This window comes from Eumetopias jubatus, unplaced genomic scaffold (assembly GCF_037043125.1).
Source record: "Eumetopias jubatus isolate StellerSeaLion01/CBP00866 unplaced genomic scaffold, mEumJub1_p1.0 scaffold_2, whole genome shotgun sequence".
NCBI lineage: Eukaryota > Metazoa > Chordata > Mammalia > Carnivora > Otariidae > Eumetopias > Eumetopias jubatus.
In genome coordinates this window covers 43,811,743-43,829,694 of record NW_028274808.1, presented here as the reverse complement: position 1 = coordinate 43,829,694, position 17,952 = coordinate 43,811,743, and the positions used below count along the sequence as shown (strand labels likewise).

Sequence of the window (17,952 nt, the reverse complement as noted above, 5' to 3'; positions counted from 1 at the left end):
AAAGCTTTAGATTTAGTTTTCTCTGTTTCATTAAGACTTTTGGCTAATCACAGGCACCTGGGTGGCTCAGTCATTAAGCGTCTGCCTTCGGCTCAGGTCATGATCCCAGGGTCCTGGGATCGAGCCCCACATTGGGCTCCCTGCTCCACGGGAAGCCTGCTTCTCCCTCTCCCACTCCCCCTGCTTGTGTTTCCTCTCTCGCTGTCTTTCTCTGTCAAATAAATAAATAAATAGAAGACTTTTGGCTAATCAGGCTTTGCCATAATGAAATAACCAAGTTAGATCTGTGTCCTGAAAAGAACAGGCTTTACACTGAAAACATTTTACCCGTCCCCCACTGTGCTAGATATTTATATTGCTTGCCCCTCCAGATCTGTCTTCTATCCTTCTCCACATGCTCTGTTCCCTGGGAGACTGACTTCTGTCCACCAACAGCCAGAGCTCCACTGCCCTCTTGCCTCTAGTTGCCTTCAACCACTGGATAGGACTAGGAGATTGAGGGCAGGAAGAAAAGAGGCACCCCCCCTCGACCCCTGCCTGGGCCATGACTGGCAGTGTCCCTCTCCCTATGCTGCCCAGCCTTCCCCTAAGACACAGTTTTAGCTCTTTCCAGGGTTTCCCCCATACCCCCTGGGGCTTCCCACTATTGCCCCCCCTAGAGGGTGTACCTCACCTCACCTCACCTTGTTGGATTCCCTTAGTGTTGTCCACATCTTTACTAATAGTCCTTTTATGAACTACCTCTCTTGAGTGAGCTACCTTTTCCTGAAGTAAACTTAATGATACAACACTGAATTCATGTTTCTACTAAAGCTAAGGTCTACATTTGGAAAAGTACCATAATAATCAGGAAAACAGCCTACTGTAGAAACACTATGTAAAACACCCATTACTTTACTGTCTTATCTGTGTGTTTTGTATGTTAGCATTTTACACCAAACAATCTGAAATACTAGGCCAATGTCTTTCAGGACCTGGATGAATTTTGAGATTTGAGGAGGGTAATTACTGCTTTAAAGGAGAAATGCATCATTTCCACGAGTTCTCTAGTATTATCCAGGATAGTACACAAATTTGCCTTCCTCTTACAGCTTCCATTTATCACTTATGTAACATGTGCCTGAAGGATTTTTCTAAAATTTTCTTGGGCAGGATAATCTTCAATTAGACAATACAAGCTGAATCCCCGCCCCCCCCCCCACTCTAGCCTGTGGCTGTTTGAGGTACAGTACAAAGTCAGATTCAAGATGAGACCAGAAGAGCTTGACATTTGCAGGAATTTGTCATTAGAGAGGAATAATTTAAAGAGAATTAAGTTAAGACTTTATTGCGAGAACGTTTAGGCCACACGTCTTACCACGAAAGGCTAGATAACTAACCCTAGCATTTCTATGCTTTACTTGCATGATTTGGTACAACAAAATGAACGAGCATAAGGCTCATTCACCATTGCTACTTTCTAGATGTAGGTTAGGCTTTAGAAACTGTGGTCCTGACTCACCAGAGGCGAAAATGAAGGAGGGATGGAATGATACAGGTCAAAAAACAGCTGCAGAGTTGAAGAATCTAAGAACGCTGAAAAAAGACAGAGGAGCCGTTACTGAGTACGTTGCTCGTTCCTAGTGGCACACCTACAGCACTATATATTAGGGGGCACATCCTCTGTTTTTTCTTCTCACAGGGTTACTTCCTTTCAAGTGATAAGCTAAGAGGGGCTTTTGGTTTTCCCTGTTTTTTAAAGCACTAGGTTTTAGCTCCTCTAAGGAACAGATTCATTCTTGTGATTCTCATAGAAATGACCTCAAATGAGTAAGACCACAGGAGTCTCTAGGTGATGCATGCGAGAAGGTCACACTCACATCCATCAGTAACCCAGTACTTAAAAAAGTTCTCCCAGGCTGAGGGATCTGTAAGGTTCCTCCAACACCCTCTTCCTCACTGTATTAAGACAGATGCTGAGTTTCTAAGTTTTCTCTAACAGCAAGCAAGAGCTAGCCAGGTCCTTAGACCATCCCGCAGACATGGTGTGGGGCTGAGCAGCAGTCTGTTCCTGCTGGTGCAGAGCTCCTACCTGATCTCCAGCTGGTGGGAATCTGTACTGTGCACAGGTCATCTGAGGACTCATCAGTAGAAGTGCCGATGAAATCAAAGTTTAGGCAGTTATGAGTGAGTTTGAGCAGTTGCATGAGCAAGCCATGCTGACTTTCATCATTCAAGTTTAGATTCTTTCCTGAAGCCTGTAAAAACCACCACATAATGAGCCCAAACAATCACTCCCCTCTTCCAAGCTTGGTGCCAGACTCCTGAGAAGGCTGTTAAGCCAGAAAAGGAGGGCAGTATTTCAACTCAATAAAGTGGTGTTTTCCCTGCAAAAGAGGCTGCACTTCTGTCACCTTAATGTCACTATGAAAATCCTAGCTCATTTACTATAAAAACATGAAAGTGGTATTTAAAGAAATCCCCCTTTTGACATGTATTCTTTACATGTTGTAGACATACTGACCACAGTGGATTCTGAAGCGATATGGGAGGGGTGGTCACTCCATTTGCTATGAGATCCTAGGTATTTCTAGATGGGGCTGGTGACCTCAGTGACAAGTTGGCTAATTGTTTTTGATGGTATCAGCCAGGAGGAGTCAATCCTCAGTTTTCGCAAAAGCTTTCCCCGCTCAGGGGGTATAACAGCTTTTGCTAGGTAGCTTGCCCGACCCGAGGACTGTTTGGGAGTTCTGAGATAGAACTAGGTAATTGAGGAAAAAGATAAGTATCATTAACTGGGACAACACAAAGAATCCAAACTTGCTTCTAAAACTCATGACATAATGGAAAATGAGACTAAGAACAGAAAACCCCACAAAAACCCCAAACAACCAACCAACCCAAAATGAACAGCCAGAGGCTAACCCCATTTAGCTTTCTATGGGGAGGTCCCTATAGATTGTTATAAATGGGTAGGACTCACAGGTGAGCATTTCTTTCCTAGTTCAACTCATCCCTAAATGAACTTCAAGACCCATTTTCTGTTTTAAAACAGGTAATTTCCTTATGTGATAACTGTCTACCCCTTCAGGTTATGAAATCTAAATGGATGTTAAAAATTCAAAATCTACTTTTCCTTACAGATGTTGCTTGGTTATGTGTCGCCTGTAACTCAGCAGGGGGCAGGGGAGCCGGCCTGTTTCAGTATGCTAACAATGCAATCGGAACCTGCTTTTAGAGCGCAAAGAATCCAAACACCATAAAGCTAACATGCGTTTATTCCATACAGGAAGATTTTATGTGGGTATATAAAAAGCAAACAAAATCCCAAACTTCGTGGTGAACTAGATTCTTTGAGATACGTGTTCACTTACTGCGCTTTGCTTAAGGGAACGGCTCTGAAATGAGGCAATTCTAATCCCCTCTCTAAAATCAGTGGTCAGTGTGGCACTTTCTTCCACATCTTGGAGACCAGCATCAGGTGAGAGATGGTGATGGTTAGAGCTGCACCAACTCTCAAGGAGTCAGCATGGAACTGACCTCTAACAGATCCCCACTCATTCTCATTCTTTCAAAGGGCACTGGGAAGGAGGACCCAATCTACAATCTCACCTGTTTTAGTAAATTGCAGGAAAGTGTGAAGATATCAAATAATGATGAGTCTCGGAAAGAAGAGGCTATTTTTCTGTGCTTGGTTAAAGGATGCGTGGTGTCGGCCTGTGCAAAAAGAGAAACCAATCCAAGTTTTAGAATTAAATGCAAAGAAAAAAAATTTTCATATAGACTTTAAATAAACTAGGATTTCCAATAAAACCAACTTATATAAAAATACATTCTTAATGTTTAAATCACTGTTAACTCACGTGTAATGAGAGGATGCAAAGGACAATAAGCTGCTAACAGTTAGCAGGATAGGTCTACAGCTTACAGATGGAAGACAGAAAGAGGGATGAGCATCTCCACTGTAAAGTTTTAATTTCCTCTGCATTTAGGGAGGTAAAATTTAACCAACTGCTGGGAGATACTGCTAATAATTACTAGCATGTTGTATTGTGGCTCAGTCTCAGAAACACAGTGGCAAAGCTTGGTAAACAATCCACTCAAGACTAAAGTTGCCACAGAATTTCCAAAGCAGTTATTAACTGACAGCCATGAACTTAGGATAACTGACAACCAGCCCGTAACACCCTCTGCCTTCTCTAACCTATTTCAACACGTAGTCTCTATCCCAGAAGTGAGCATTTATTTGAAGGGCAGCATCAGTCTCTCACTTTTTCCTCTGTTCCTCTCTTTTCAACCAAACTTTAAAGGTTTTTACGGTTAAGAACTCTGTCTTTTACTTCTTTAGTACGCCCTCTATTCCTGACACACAGGCACTTCAGTAAGTGGAATAAAGGGATTTCAAGGTTACCAAGGGAATTTTTAGTCCAACCACCTACTGAAAGCTTAAATCTCTTCTATACACCAATCAATTCATCCAAGAGGGGGCACATTTGCTGTTGGCACATTAAAGAATGCAGCAAGATTTCATCAAGTTATGGACTCCCCTTGATTTTCTTTTTTAAAGCTTTATTTAAGTAATCTCTACACCCAACGTGGGGCTCAAACTAACAACCCCAAGATCAAGAGTCACATGCTCCTTTGACTGAGCCAGCCAGGCACCCCTCCCCTTGATTTTATTTCTAAGTTCAGACAGGGTCGGTAACAGAAATAAGCTTTCTGATTTAAATCTGACAACCAAAAAAACAACAGAAAACTAAGTTTTGCAGAGGTTCAAAGTATCCCCCAATTCTAGCTTCAGTGTCACTGTGTTATCATAAATGTCTTGGATAATATGGCACTGCCAGATTATATACCATATTCCACATATAATCGGTTATGCTGATCATAATACAGAGAATAACTGCACACATTAAGTACATTACACACATTTCTACTGTTCCATTAAGAAAGACAAATAAAATTTTGGAGTTTTAAAAAATATCAACATTGGTGTATTTCGTGGGGCCAAACTTCGAAGAGGAGAACATTAAGCCCACAATCTCTGTTCTCAGTTAATGCGTGCTCTCGTATTACAAAGGTATAGTGGTTCAGTAATAAGTTATTTGTTAAGAGCACAGGCTCTGGAATAAGACTCTGCAGGTTCAAATTCAGATACTGTTGCTTGCTAACTGGGATACCTTAGGCAAATTATTGACCTTTATGTGCTGCAGGTTCCTCATCTAGAAAATGGGACAGCCATGGAACCTACCTCCCAGGACTACAGTGAGAATAAAATTAGCTGCTATCAGTAAAGCACTCAGAACGGCGTCTGCTGCACAGTAGTCACTCGAAAGTACAAGCTATTATTATTTTGATAATTACTGACCATAGTGGGGATTGCATGTGACAGAGAACACAGTATGGACTCCAGAGTTTAAATGGCTAGAAGCTGATGCATTTAAGACAGTACTACCTCACAGTTAAAATTCTCAGGGTTAATAAAAAGGTCTGCATAAATATGTGCAATAGCAACAGTGATGCCAATGTAATTTACAGCTGGCAACTGAAGGGTGAGATGTCACAACTAGTATTAATACTGGCCTGTTCAATAATTACAAAACTTTAGCTGGATACAAAAGTAAATGACTAAAAAAAGTAATAGCCAGAGCAAAAGAAAGCCACTGGCGTTTTCCTCTGTAGTAACCTGTGACAAGAAGGACTACTCAAAAAATTATTTGGTATTTAGCAGAATGTTTTATGCATTCTAAAAAGACCACCAGAGAAGTCTTTAATAGCAGCACATGAAATTAAGTTTTAAAGGGTTATAAATACATATTAACGTATTTAGCAGAAGTGGCACACAAACAGTCTGGTTCCACTTTTGTGATCCCCTTTTTGGACACATTCTCTTTTATTAGCAGAGCAGTGATTTATTATGGCTTTGACTTAGGCCTGTTGCTCTCATCTCGCACAATGAACATTAATATCAGCAAGGAGAGCTGTTCTGGAGACAGAAGAGGACCAGGATGTTAAGAACGACGTAGGCTGCATGGACAGAGGAAAATCCAATGGCACTATTGTTTCAAAGGGCATTAATCACTTACCGCAAAAGCACACAACTGCCAAAAAAGATCATCTCACACATAGCAGAAAACACCAATACTAAGAAAAAATATGGCACTTACTTCAATGAGGAAGGCTGTAGCACTTACTTGATTAATTTCATTGGTTAGCTGAGATAAAATAGTGACGCCAATGACGCAGTATTCCACACTGTCCTGGTAAAAACAACGTGAGGCACGAGTTGGTGTGTGCAGTGCAACTTCAGCAATGGCAGCACAGCTGCGCTTTGGATGTGGCAGAGTCCTGTGTAGCTATTAAAACTGCCCAGATAAGGCAGCGAGGAACTGTAGTTTAAAACTGTTGCTTTGCAGGACATAAAATATAACTGCCACAGGGCGCCTGGGTGGCTCAGTTGGTTAAGCGACTGCCTTTGGCTCAGGTCATGATCCTGGAGTCCCGCGTCGGGCTCCTTGCTCAGCGGGGAGTCTGCTTCTCCCTCTGACCCTCTTCCCTCTCATGCTCTTTTATCTCTCATTCTCTCTCTCTCTCAAATAAATAAATAAAATCTTTAAAAAAAAATATAACTGCCACAGAGGAAGACTGCTAAATCTGACTTCATCAAGACTGAAACCTTTTGTATTTCAAAAATAGTCATAAGCATTATACTGTACCCGTTATACAAAGAGAAACTGGCAAAATACATTTAAGGTAAGTGACAAATGGATGTGTGACATAATTCACAACGAGACCACATACAACAATAAGAAAAAGACAAAGAACTCCAGATTTTAAGATATAAATCGGAAGTTCTACAGAAAAAAAAAATCAAGTAGTAAATTAACATATGAAAATTTGTTCTGTCTCATTCATAACTCAAATGCGGAGATACTAATTCTTTTTACCTATTAAATTGGAAAAATAAAAAAGCTGAGCTCCCGGGCTGGTGGTATAGAGACAGGCACTCTTTTAACTGTTGTAGGGAACAACCTTTTTTGAGGATAATCTGGAAATATCTTTGAAAGCCAAAAATACACATATCCCTTTGACGGTGTAATTCCAAGGCTAGGAATTCACCCCACAAACACACTTATTCCAAGTATGACAGGTGTGTATATATTTTAGGATATTCACTGAAGTGTTTACTTAACAGTCAAAGCATGGAACCAAACTAAATGCCCACCTATAAGACATTAGTTATTACGTGATGGTATTGTCAGATTGGAATAGTATACAGGCATTAGAAAAACCAGAGTTTGTCTGTGCTGACATGTAAGCATGTAAAGGCAAAAAAGACACAGAAGAAAATGTACAAAATAATGCCATTTTGTGTAATTTTTAAAAAAAAGTAGATCATAAAAAGTAGATATAAACATATACATGTTGCTTCTCACATTCCTACTACATCACATCACATATATACATCATACCTGTAAGAACCTTGTGACATCTGTGATTGCATTTCTGAAGACATAGTCATCCTTCTGACAGTCAAACCAGCCCAGTTTTGTGATTCTGGCATATAACTGAATAAGTGCTTGTGTCACAAAAGTAGCCAACTTTGGCCGGGTGGCAAGGTAGTTGAGCACATAGTTCCCTACAAAACAAAAAACTCTGCGTAACAGAAAGCTCTGCCAGGAAAGGTCACACATCTTTAAATGTATTAAACATTCAAGAAATGGGAAATTTAGCCTATTTCCCCTAAACTCCCTTAATTCTTGTTTCTGTTGTATTCCCTTAATTCTAAATGCGACTGAAAAATGGGACTTTGAATTTAAGATTAGTAGGCTTTCCAATTCAGGATTTTACGCTTGTCACAATGACAAGTGAGTACGGCAGCCTTGAATCTACTGCTAGATAGTTAAATGCCATGCCTGCACAGAATTCAAAATCCTTAACAACATTTTTCTTAGTTATTAGTGGCAGTAAAGACTGAACGAAAGAAACCTCTTGTCGAAAAAAGGGATGACTTAAGGCTTTATCTAGAAATAATTATATAAGATCCTCTTCACTTTCAAAAGCCCCAAATTCTAGGGGTGAAAAAAAACTGGATTCTACATATTTTGTATGCTTACCAATTCCAGAACACTATCAAACAAGCAACATAAATTTAACTATTGCTAAGCACATCACTAAACAGACCAATTTCTTGAAAACAGATCAATTCTCTACTTACGAATATCTATGCGTTGCTCCAATGGTAGAGGGTTGTTTGTGCGTGATACAAGCTTTGTAAGGCATGTAGCTGCCAGTAACTGGGAGTAAGAGGACTGTGGAAAGACGGGGAAAAGGACTCAGAATTCAATTCTATTAAGTTAGTCAGTCGTGAGGTTTTTTTATTTGGAGATCTATGCTGAGATTCAAGAAATATTAATCAGTTTTGCAACAGTCGATCCTCCACATTTTAGAGGGTCTAAGAAAAAAGGAGTCCCACACAGAGTCTATGTTCAGTGAGCGGATTTCAGTTATGAACAAGGTGCAGTATGCAGTGAATGGCCTGACTGAACTGAATCCAGGGCAGATTCTGCATCACTTAGAGGGGGCCCGTGCTAGAGAGGACCATTTCAGGAAGATATTAAGAAGACAAATCTTTAGAAGATGGATCTCTTCTTTCATTTAAACCAAGAAATCTTCTGTCAAAAGCCTTGTTATAGTGATGCTTCAAAAAGTTTCAACTCAAAATATTGCTATAGTATACCTTTAGAAAGTTGGTTTGTTTGTTTTTCTTTTTAAAGCAGCATTAGAGGGAGCCATTACATTATGCCGTATAGGTAATTCCTAACCTGTACCTTTACACCAGCACGGCTATCAATCGGATACAGCTTTGGGGGATGTATATGCTAGTTTTAAAGTAAATGGATACCAATTACTTATCAGAAAGAAAAATTATGCCCTATGCAAGGGAACAGCATTATCATATTCTCACAGTGGATTTTATGAATTCTGACCTTATGGAGAATAAAATATTCTGGCATTCTAACAGATGATAATGCATAAAAAAGAGCCATGTGCAAATTCTTCCATGTGGCTCTATTATGATAAAGTCCTATAACAGGGACAGACTCAGCACTATTAAAATAATTTAATTAAGGGTCAAGGATAATTTCCTATAACACTAAGAATCCTTAAGACAGCAGGCTATCCACAGGCACTGCATACTGCCACCAGTTATAAAAAAGTTTATGCTTAAGAAAAAAAACCTATAAAGTGACTTTGACATGTGATTTTTATTCAACACCCCTGAACATGGTTTAAACTGATTAGAGCAGGTGTGTCAGATCACTAATAATGCAAGAGAGGCTACTCTAACTGTAGAATACAGCATACAACTGTAACTAGACATTATGCAACATCTAAATGGTTTTTATACACAATTCCAATAAACCTGCTACGTCACTAAGAAGTCAATAAAGATTAAAAGGAAGATTCCACTATGATTGTTTTTAGTACTGCACCAATCCTGTTTTACTGCAGCTTGTTTTATTTATTGACTGTCAACATGAGGATCTGGAGTACAACAGGGTCAGAGATGATATGATGATACTGTGGGGCTCCAGTGGGAGTCACCTGGAAGAGCTGGTTGTACACCTCCCGGAGCACAAAATATACGAATATAAGTGGGTCAATCCTAAGACTAAGGGACTGGAGAGACATTTACAACATGCTACATGCGAAAACAGAACAGAGCACTATATAGTCTCTGACCAGGGCTCTGTAACCTTCCGATGCTTGGAAAAACAGCTCTCTTAGCTACTAAAGGATAATTTTTAGCCAACTGAACAAATACTGTTACACTGTCAATGAAAATTCAAACATGAAGTCATCCAGAATTTTACCTTCAAAACAAATTAACTGCTTTTGTTCTTTCCACATGTCCTTCCAGTCTGAAGTAAGAGTGCTAGCTGCTGGTCTAGTTGGGATTCTGACTCTCTCGGGCCCTTTCAAGAATCCACCCTGGCTGGATTCTTAGCCTTCCTAAGACCGCCATCTTGCCCCAAATACTAATTTAACCAAACCAGGTCTTACTGACAGCATTATATTGACCACTGCACTGCCATTTTTAAGCTCCAAGAGGCTCTGATTGCATTTTAAAAACTCGAACCTCTGGTGGTTTTCGTTGTGGAACTTCCCCCCCACCCATGCCTCCAAGGCAATAAGCAGCAGCTGTGGTACAGAGGACACAGCAGAGCGACCACTGGGGAGCTTGCACGGTGACATGGGCTCTGTGGGTAAGAAGGCTCATTCATATACAGCTCTGTCTTCTTTGTAAAGGATCCGAGGTGGTACTTAAGTGTGAAAAACAGAAAGAAAGTCCCAGAAATGTGATTCAAGATGAAAAATGACAGAACAAAGTATACGTTCAATGAGATTTTCCTGAGGAGGAGGCTGTGTGTCCTTTCACTGTCAACCTGGCAGCTAGCGATGGTGCTTTTTAAAGGTGAAATTAAGAAGGCAGAGAGGCACCTAGAAGGATTAAGGAACACAAGCCATCCCAATCCGCCCTTAAACTTTGAATATATGTTCCTGAACCTCTCTCCTCCTTCAGGAGTTTTCAAATCTTACGCACACTTCCTCTCTCGAGGAGCAGCTGGCACTTGCTCAGGCAATCAGGGCTGTTGGTGAATTCGACCAAGGCTTTCTCTGCCTGGAGTCGAGTGGTTGTGTCTGTTGTCTCATAAAGCTGTTTGCACAGATTCTCTAGTTGGGCCAGGCTCTGGAAAAGATCAGTCAGGAAAGAAATCAGTCCGGCCTACTATATATACACCACGTACTGTGCACAAAACCACTAGACGAAGGTAAGTACTAATCAATGGAGAGAGACTTGTTTCTCAACTCTGAGGAGAATCTGGGTGACCTTTAACTAATAATAACCATTTATAGCTTTTTAAATTTTATATTTTAGAAGACAAAATGATAAAACACCTAAAATACCTATATATTTTTAGTCATTCTGTTGGAGGTCAATCACAAATTCATTTTTCCTTGCAAATACCCATCCTCCCAGGCTTTTCCAGAAGGCTTTCAAATAAAAATTCAGAATTTACTTGTTCTGCCATCAATTTCAAAACAATACTGGAGGCACTGCGGTAAAATTAAGCACATAAACACACAATGTAAGTGTCACATAGATCTTTTTGTAATTTTAAATATTTTCCCTTTTCCTAGTAGTTACTGGCTCACAACTATGTGTACGAATAAAGATGGCCGACCTCTATGAGAAAGCTTCAGAATGCATGTACGCACCTTCCTCCCTGGGTCCCTCATGTTTAAAGTTCAGCAGACTCTCTTCTCCTGTCGTACTTTAAACTCTTGCTTCGGTTCCAAATTTAAAGTGCAAGGGTCAAAATAAATGCAACCCTCACATATGCTCAGACGGAGATAAGACCAGGGAAACGCCCCCAAACAAACCCTTCTCTCCAAATCTTGAACCAGTTCCAAGGAGGCAGGAAGGGGATGGGTGTGTGCTTCAGTCAAAAACCCAAAGGGATGGCAGAAAGGGATGCAAATCTACTTCCACTGACTGTGGTGTTGAAAAGCAAAGCGGAAAGAAACCAGTAAGTTCATTTAACTGTCACCTTTCACGGACTGAGGCGGGAAAACATCTGTTAGTCTTCAAAGGAATGGTTTGGACTTTAAGAAGAAATCTGAGGCTATTTTCTAGAGTAGCAAGCAAGATTTGGTGTAAACAGTATGTGGGATGACGGATCCTACTATTAGACAGGACAATTCCGACAGGAACAGAAATAATAATAACATAATAACAATAATTAAACAAACTGACCTGGGTAAATAGCCTAAAATTTCTTACACTACCTGTCTGCCCAAGGCTTTTCAGGATCACTTTATTTCCTTATGGTGTTACTTTATAAATCACAGCTTTTCCACGAAGTAGGAAAGCCCTTAGGGCAGGATACCTATTTTACTCAACCTGATTAATAAATTTCAAACATTAACCCAAAGGAAACAAGAAAGACAAATACTGACACTCTAGGCTCAGCAGTTCTCACTTCAGAGCTCCCCAACAACAGACACAACAACCCCTACTTCCAAAACAAAACAACCACCCACCCTTTAAAACATCTTGGGACTCTGATTAGCCTTATGTTTAATTTGTTCCTCTCTGAATTCCAGGAGTCCCACTTAATACCTTCTTGAATTTAAAAGCACAGAGGAGGGTCACCTGGGTGGCTCAGTCGTTAAGCGTCTGCCTTAGGCTCAGGTCATGATCCCAGGGTCCTAGGATCGAGCCCCGCATAGGGCTCCCTGATCAGCGGGAAGCCTGCTTCTCCCTCTCCCACTCCCCCTGCTTGTGCTCCTTCTCTCGCTGTGTCTCTCTCTGTCAAATAAATAAATAAAATCTTTAAAAAAATAAATAAAAGCACAGAGTAAACTGCACTTACAAAAAAGTTAGATCTCAGTGAAGTCCCATAAGTAGTATCTGATTTTTTTAAAAGCTTATGAACACAAGGAATAGAGGATAAGGCAAACTAATTACATATATTCCATAAACACAAGTGAAAGTGATAAGCTTACAATACTGGCCCAAGATCTTACTGACAAATGAAATCGGTTTAATTTTAAATCCCCACGTTCCTAAGCAAGGGATTAAATCTCCTTCACAGGGTTTTGTTTCAACCTAGCAGGCTGGGTCTCCCCACCCCCATAAAATGATTAAAAAAAAAAAAGGGAAAAAACTATTTTAAAAATAGGTTAACAGGGGTGCCTGGCTGGCATAGTTGGTAGGGCATGCGACTCTTGATCCCAGGGGTTGTGAGTTTGAGCTCCATGTTGGGTGTAGAGATTACTTTAAAAAAAAAAAAAGGTAACACAGAAGTCATGAGCAGAAAGTCACCCTAACTAAAACTGAAAATAGCTATAAAATCTGGTATTAGGTGTTAGGGAGCAGCAGCTGCCTCATAACCCTACAGCCACCACACACTTGGAGCTTTCCAATATCCTGAACAGATACTCCCTACACAGTCATGCTGCTTAAGGTATAATGACTCTCCTTAAAGTCTGATCAATCAGTTCTGGTAGCACCCCCAGTGCATCTCTTGTTTATGTTTATTACAACAAAGTTGTTCACATGACAATGGCTAGGCATCTGTCACCAGTACTTCCTTACTGCTAAAACCCTACATGCAGGTTATGGTGGGCTTTCTCGGTGGTAGTTTTGTTTTGATCTGCTTTAATTCAGCAGACAAAAACATACTGCAGGGTAAGTCTGTTAATGAGTTCTCAGCTCAGGAAACAAATCTGTTTAAAAAACAAAAAAGCAATTTGACCATTTACACAAACAGTTTGAAGAACTATAGCCCTGTTTCTGTGTTTCCAGAACGAATGGGAAACAATTTTGTTTTCCCAAATTAGTGAAAACATCTAACCACAGGGTTAATAGTCATTTTATTTGGGAATATTACGCATATTATCCAAGGAAGGAGAGGAGAATGACACATTTATCTTTATGCCCTTCTGGATCCTCATGTTTCTAAAGCAAATCTAACAGATTATTCTGAATCACCTTTTTTGGGACCCTGATAAAACAATTTATCCTCCAATTATTTGATTAGCTATTAAAAGTGGTACTTCACATTTAGGATAGCAACAACACATCACAGCATTTCCCCCCTTTGCACAGTAACACCTGTATTAAACCTTCTCCCATCCACCCATCTTATTGAGGACAACTATTATGTGATGCCAGTTCCGTCACAGAAAAGCCTCTAGAGAAGAATGTCTATTTTCTATTCCTGAGACTGCCAAATGTATAATCCACAAAGAAACATCCATCTGGTCTCATTGAACAGAAAAGCACATTTGGGTGAAATACTTCACAAAACTGGAAAGCGATCTTTCACTAGCAAAGTATGGCTTTAGTACAAGAAATGTAAGACAAACCCCCAAACCTTGACCACGCTGATTTCAGCAGTGATAGTTAAGGTGAAGGTACTGAAAGAAAAGTGGCTTCACTAATATTTAGCAACAATATTATTTTGTACAGTCTTTAAACTTGAACAGAGAAAATGCAACTCGTTTACTCTCATTTCAATATAAGGTGCAACCAATTGAGACTATAGACCTTAGAATATAAGGGAGAATACTCTGAAGAGTTTCCTTTCGAGGAAAATGAAGATTGTTCCTGGATTAGATGCTATACTACTCCACAAAGCAGAGTACTTTGGGAACTTATTTTAATTTGTAAAATACTGCTTTTTAAAAAGCCTACCAGTATATATTTTTAAATTAGCTTCACTGCTTAAAAAAAAAAATTCACTTGGAGATTTCCAATCAGAGACTAGGCTACACAATTTTAGGAAGGATCTGATAACAGTCCCATAATGCTGAGTACTGAACAGAAAACAAACATAACCCTTGGATGACTAGTCAGATCTACAGGTTCTCTGTAGAACACATCTTTAATCTGACAGCCAACAGCACCCCCTGAAATGATCAGAAACCACCATCCTATTACAAAGGGTGAAGTGCAGGCTCCATTTGGAGAATTTCTCATAAAAAATGTAGAGTAGATTTACCAATTCTGTATCTGAATTTTCATGATTAGGATGGCTTAAGTATACAAAAAAAAATTGCTGAAAAAAAATAAACCGACTTTCAACTTGCTCATAAACTACATTAATTTACATCTTCTTTAGTTGGAACTTTTTGGTATACTAAGAAAGCACTGTGTTAATTAAAGATGCATACTGAGGGGGCGCCTGGGTGGCTCAATTGGTTAAGCGACTGCCTTCCGCTCAGGTCATGATCCTGGAGTCCCGGGATCGAGTCCCACATTGGGCTCCCTGCTCAGCAGGGAGTCTGCTTCTCCCTCTGACCCTCTTCCCTTTCCTGCTCTCTCTCATTCTCTCTCTCTCAAACAAATAAATAAAAACTTAAAAAAAAAAAAGAAAAAAAATAAAGATGCATACTGAAACTGCCAGGTGAACCATTTTGAAGCTCTATCAGTAAGGTTAATAAAATTAATATACTAATTACATTTTATTATTTATCTATTCAATAAGGCATTCTTATCGTCAATAATGAGTACCCAATTATCACAGATAATATCTTTTAAAACTCCTAAAGATCCAGTAACAACTGTTAATTGTTAGGTTAAAAAAGTAAGTGGTAAAGCTGTATGTAGTGTGTATCATTTGTGATGTATGTTAGCAAATTCAAAGAAGAAAATCTGGAGGAATACAAACCAACCAATCATCTCTGGGAGGTAAGATTATGGGAAACTGTCAACTTCTATGTTATGTACTTCTGTAACTTTTGAATTTTTGATGACCATATATTACTTATAAGCAGGAAAACCCCCTAACAACTATACAGGTATTTCGAGGACAGATTTGAGTTACATTCTCCTTCTAAATAAACTTTTCTAATTATTAACATATTACAGCTGATTCTGTTTGCAATCAGAATTCATAAAACCAGTTCAAAAAACCAAAAAAGGCAAAAGGCTATTCTAAAAATGAAATTTTTAGAAACTATGTCTCTATTTATTACTTTTATTTTGTTCTTACCAACTGTAAATGCTGATAATTTAAATGGCCTAAAAAGAACATTCCACAAAAGATTCCTCTTGTTTATGTTGTCTAGAAGGCAATCCTATGGGCCAAAGCCATTATGGTTTTATACATATATCAGCAGATCTCTAAGATGTTATTTGTTGCAGTGGAGTCAAGGGGGGGGGAGTAGCTAGCCCTCCCATGAGAATGTTTATAAATGCAAACTACTTATTTTTTAAAAAGTTAAAAAATTTACAAAGCCAGCGCACTTTACAAGATATACAAATGGCCAAGAAGCAAATGACAAGGTGCTCAATCACAACAATTGTCAGGAAATGTAAATTCAAACCACATGAGACATCTATTAGAACGATTAAAATGAAAAAGCCAAGATCTAGTGTTGCTTTGGATGTGAAAACAAGAACTCATACCCTGCTAGTGGAGTCTGAACTGGTTCAAACACACTGGAAAATTGGCCCCCATCTATTAAAGCTCAAAATATGGATACCCTATGACCTAGCTATTCCACTCCTGTATAAATAACCAACAGAGATTTGTGCTAAATCCACCAACCCCCCCCCCCCACAAAACGTACAAGAATGTTCAAGGCAGCACCAAATGTAATCGTTCCCAAATGGAAAGCCAAATGTCCATCAACAGTAGTATGGATAAATAGCTCATTTCTTGATCTGGGTGCTGGTTACACAGGAACGTTCATTTTGAGAAAATCCACTGAACTGTTTAATTTGTATATGTTTCTGTATGTTATACTTCAATGAGAAGCTTTAAAAAAAGATGGTTGAATGCCACAGTTCTCCAGGTATTCATTCTCACACATTTCCTTCTGATATTCATGGAAAAGAAGTTCATCATAATCAACAGGTACACTCTAGATTTAGAATGCTGTACTTTTATATCAATTCACACTTTCAGAACCATAACTTCCATTATTTTCTTAATAAATAAATGAATAAATAAATAAGGTAAGGCTTCTGGATGCTTCTGGGGGACATTCTATGTCTGAGAGTACTAAGAGGCTGAGTAAAACTTTTTGGTTGCAGATGCTGTGTAATGTCTACTGCCGTAAAACAAGATAAAATAGGTATTTCCAGCAAGTGATAATACTATGCCAGACCTTTGCACCCATTAGATAAGGACAGCAAGTCTGCTAACATATGAGACTGCAGAATTCTACATTTAGCCTCCAAATACGAATCAATTCGAACTTGTAATAAACATGTAAGATCTTTGCATTGTGGGTAACTGGCAGCCAAAATACATGTAAACAACCTATTTCAAGAAGTAAACAGACAGATTAACTGTGCCTGGTCACTTAATGGCTTATTGACTTATAAACTTCACTCAAGTGTTTTCATTTAGCATGTCACTAAGCCCTGGTTTTGGTTCCTTCTTGTCGTTACTCAGGAGCAAGGAATGAAAGTTGCAGCATCAGCTGAATCCTCTAAAGTACGGTAGCCTCAAACTGGCCCACAGACATTGCTGTTTTTTGTCTTACAGCGTGGTTTTAAAGTTAGACATAGTTGCCAGTATTTCATAATAATATCTGGTTTTACAGCTTCCCAAGAAAAATTCAAGGATTTGATAATACTGGACCTGCATTTTCAAGTGTTGCTAATCAGATGACACGCCTCAGGCAGGTTCTCATAGTTCACCACAGTTCCTGCATGCCTTTGAGTGCCTTCTCTCTGGGCTCTAATGTAGTTTTGTCTGCTATCAGGGGCTCACTCTAGGATCTCAAGGGTAAAAACTAGTGAGCATACCATAGATTTTAGCTAATAACTTTGGGTACTAACTCTTTGCTGGATCTGTTTAAAACTTAGGCAGAGAGGAGAAAGATTGAGAGTTAAAGCAATTTGGACACTAGTCTTAGTAATTAACTGCTGTGACTTGGGGTAAGTTAATTTCCTGAAGTTTCTGTCTGCTCATGTGTAAAATAAGTGGATTTTATTATATTATTTTAAAAAGACACTCCCAGCTCTAAAAGTCTGTGATTGTAATATACTATTCTTTCTCTTTCAGTTAAATAAGGAAATCAGATTTAAAAGTAAGCAAATATTAAAATTAAGATAATCACAAAAGCCACAGTCAGGACAAATTTTCTTAAAGAGAGAATTATACTTAAAAAATAAATTTGGTAACACTCTCACACATCCCTCTCACAATAGCATGGGAGCTTTACTCACAACTTCAGTGACCTAGCAGAACAGGGATCCTTTTGGAGGGGAGGTTGAGTAGTGTAATGACTAAGACCTTAGCTGTTAGACAAATCCCCACTCCTCTATTTACTAGCAGCGGGAGTATGAATAAGTTACTCAAATCTTTCAAACTAGTTTTTATTTCTTTTAAACAGAAATACTTCACGAGGCTGTAAAAGTCAGTAAGATATTGTTATGTAGAC

The 17,952-nt window shown here is 39.2% G+C and overlaps 1 protein-coding gene across 2 annotated transcripts in view; it reads right to left on the bottom strand.

The window, feature by feature from the left end:
• The window catches only part of XPO7 (exportin 7), a 37,731-nt gene extending 26,366 nt beyond the window's left edge, over positions 1-11,365 (bottom strand). Inside the window, exons 1-8 of one of the 2 annotated variants that reach the window (XM_028114293.2) lie at positions 11,266-11,365; positions 10,589-10,735; positions 8,198-8,291; positions 7,452-7,618; positions 6,147-6,239; positions 3,592-3,696; positions 2,072-2,237; positions 1,502-1,575 (exon numbers count right to left, since the gene is read on the bottom strand). In XM_028114293.2, the coding sequence (XP_027970094.1) occupies positions 1,502-1,575; positions 2,072-2,237; positions 3,592-3,696; positions 6,147-6,239; positions 7,452-7,618; positions 8,198-8,291; positions 10,589-10,735; positions 11,266-11,286 (867 nt within the window). In that variant the 5' untranslated portion in view covers positions 11,287-11,365. The remainder of the gene's footprint in view (positions 1-1,501; positions 1,576-2,071; positions 2,238-3,591; positions 3,697-6,146; positions 6,240-7,451; positions 7,619-8,197; positions 8,292-10,588; positions 10,736-11,265) is intronic. The other variant, XM_028114294.2, reaches the window with a different exon arrangement.
• Between the last annotated feature and the right edge of the window lie 6,587 nt (positions 11,366-17,952).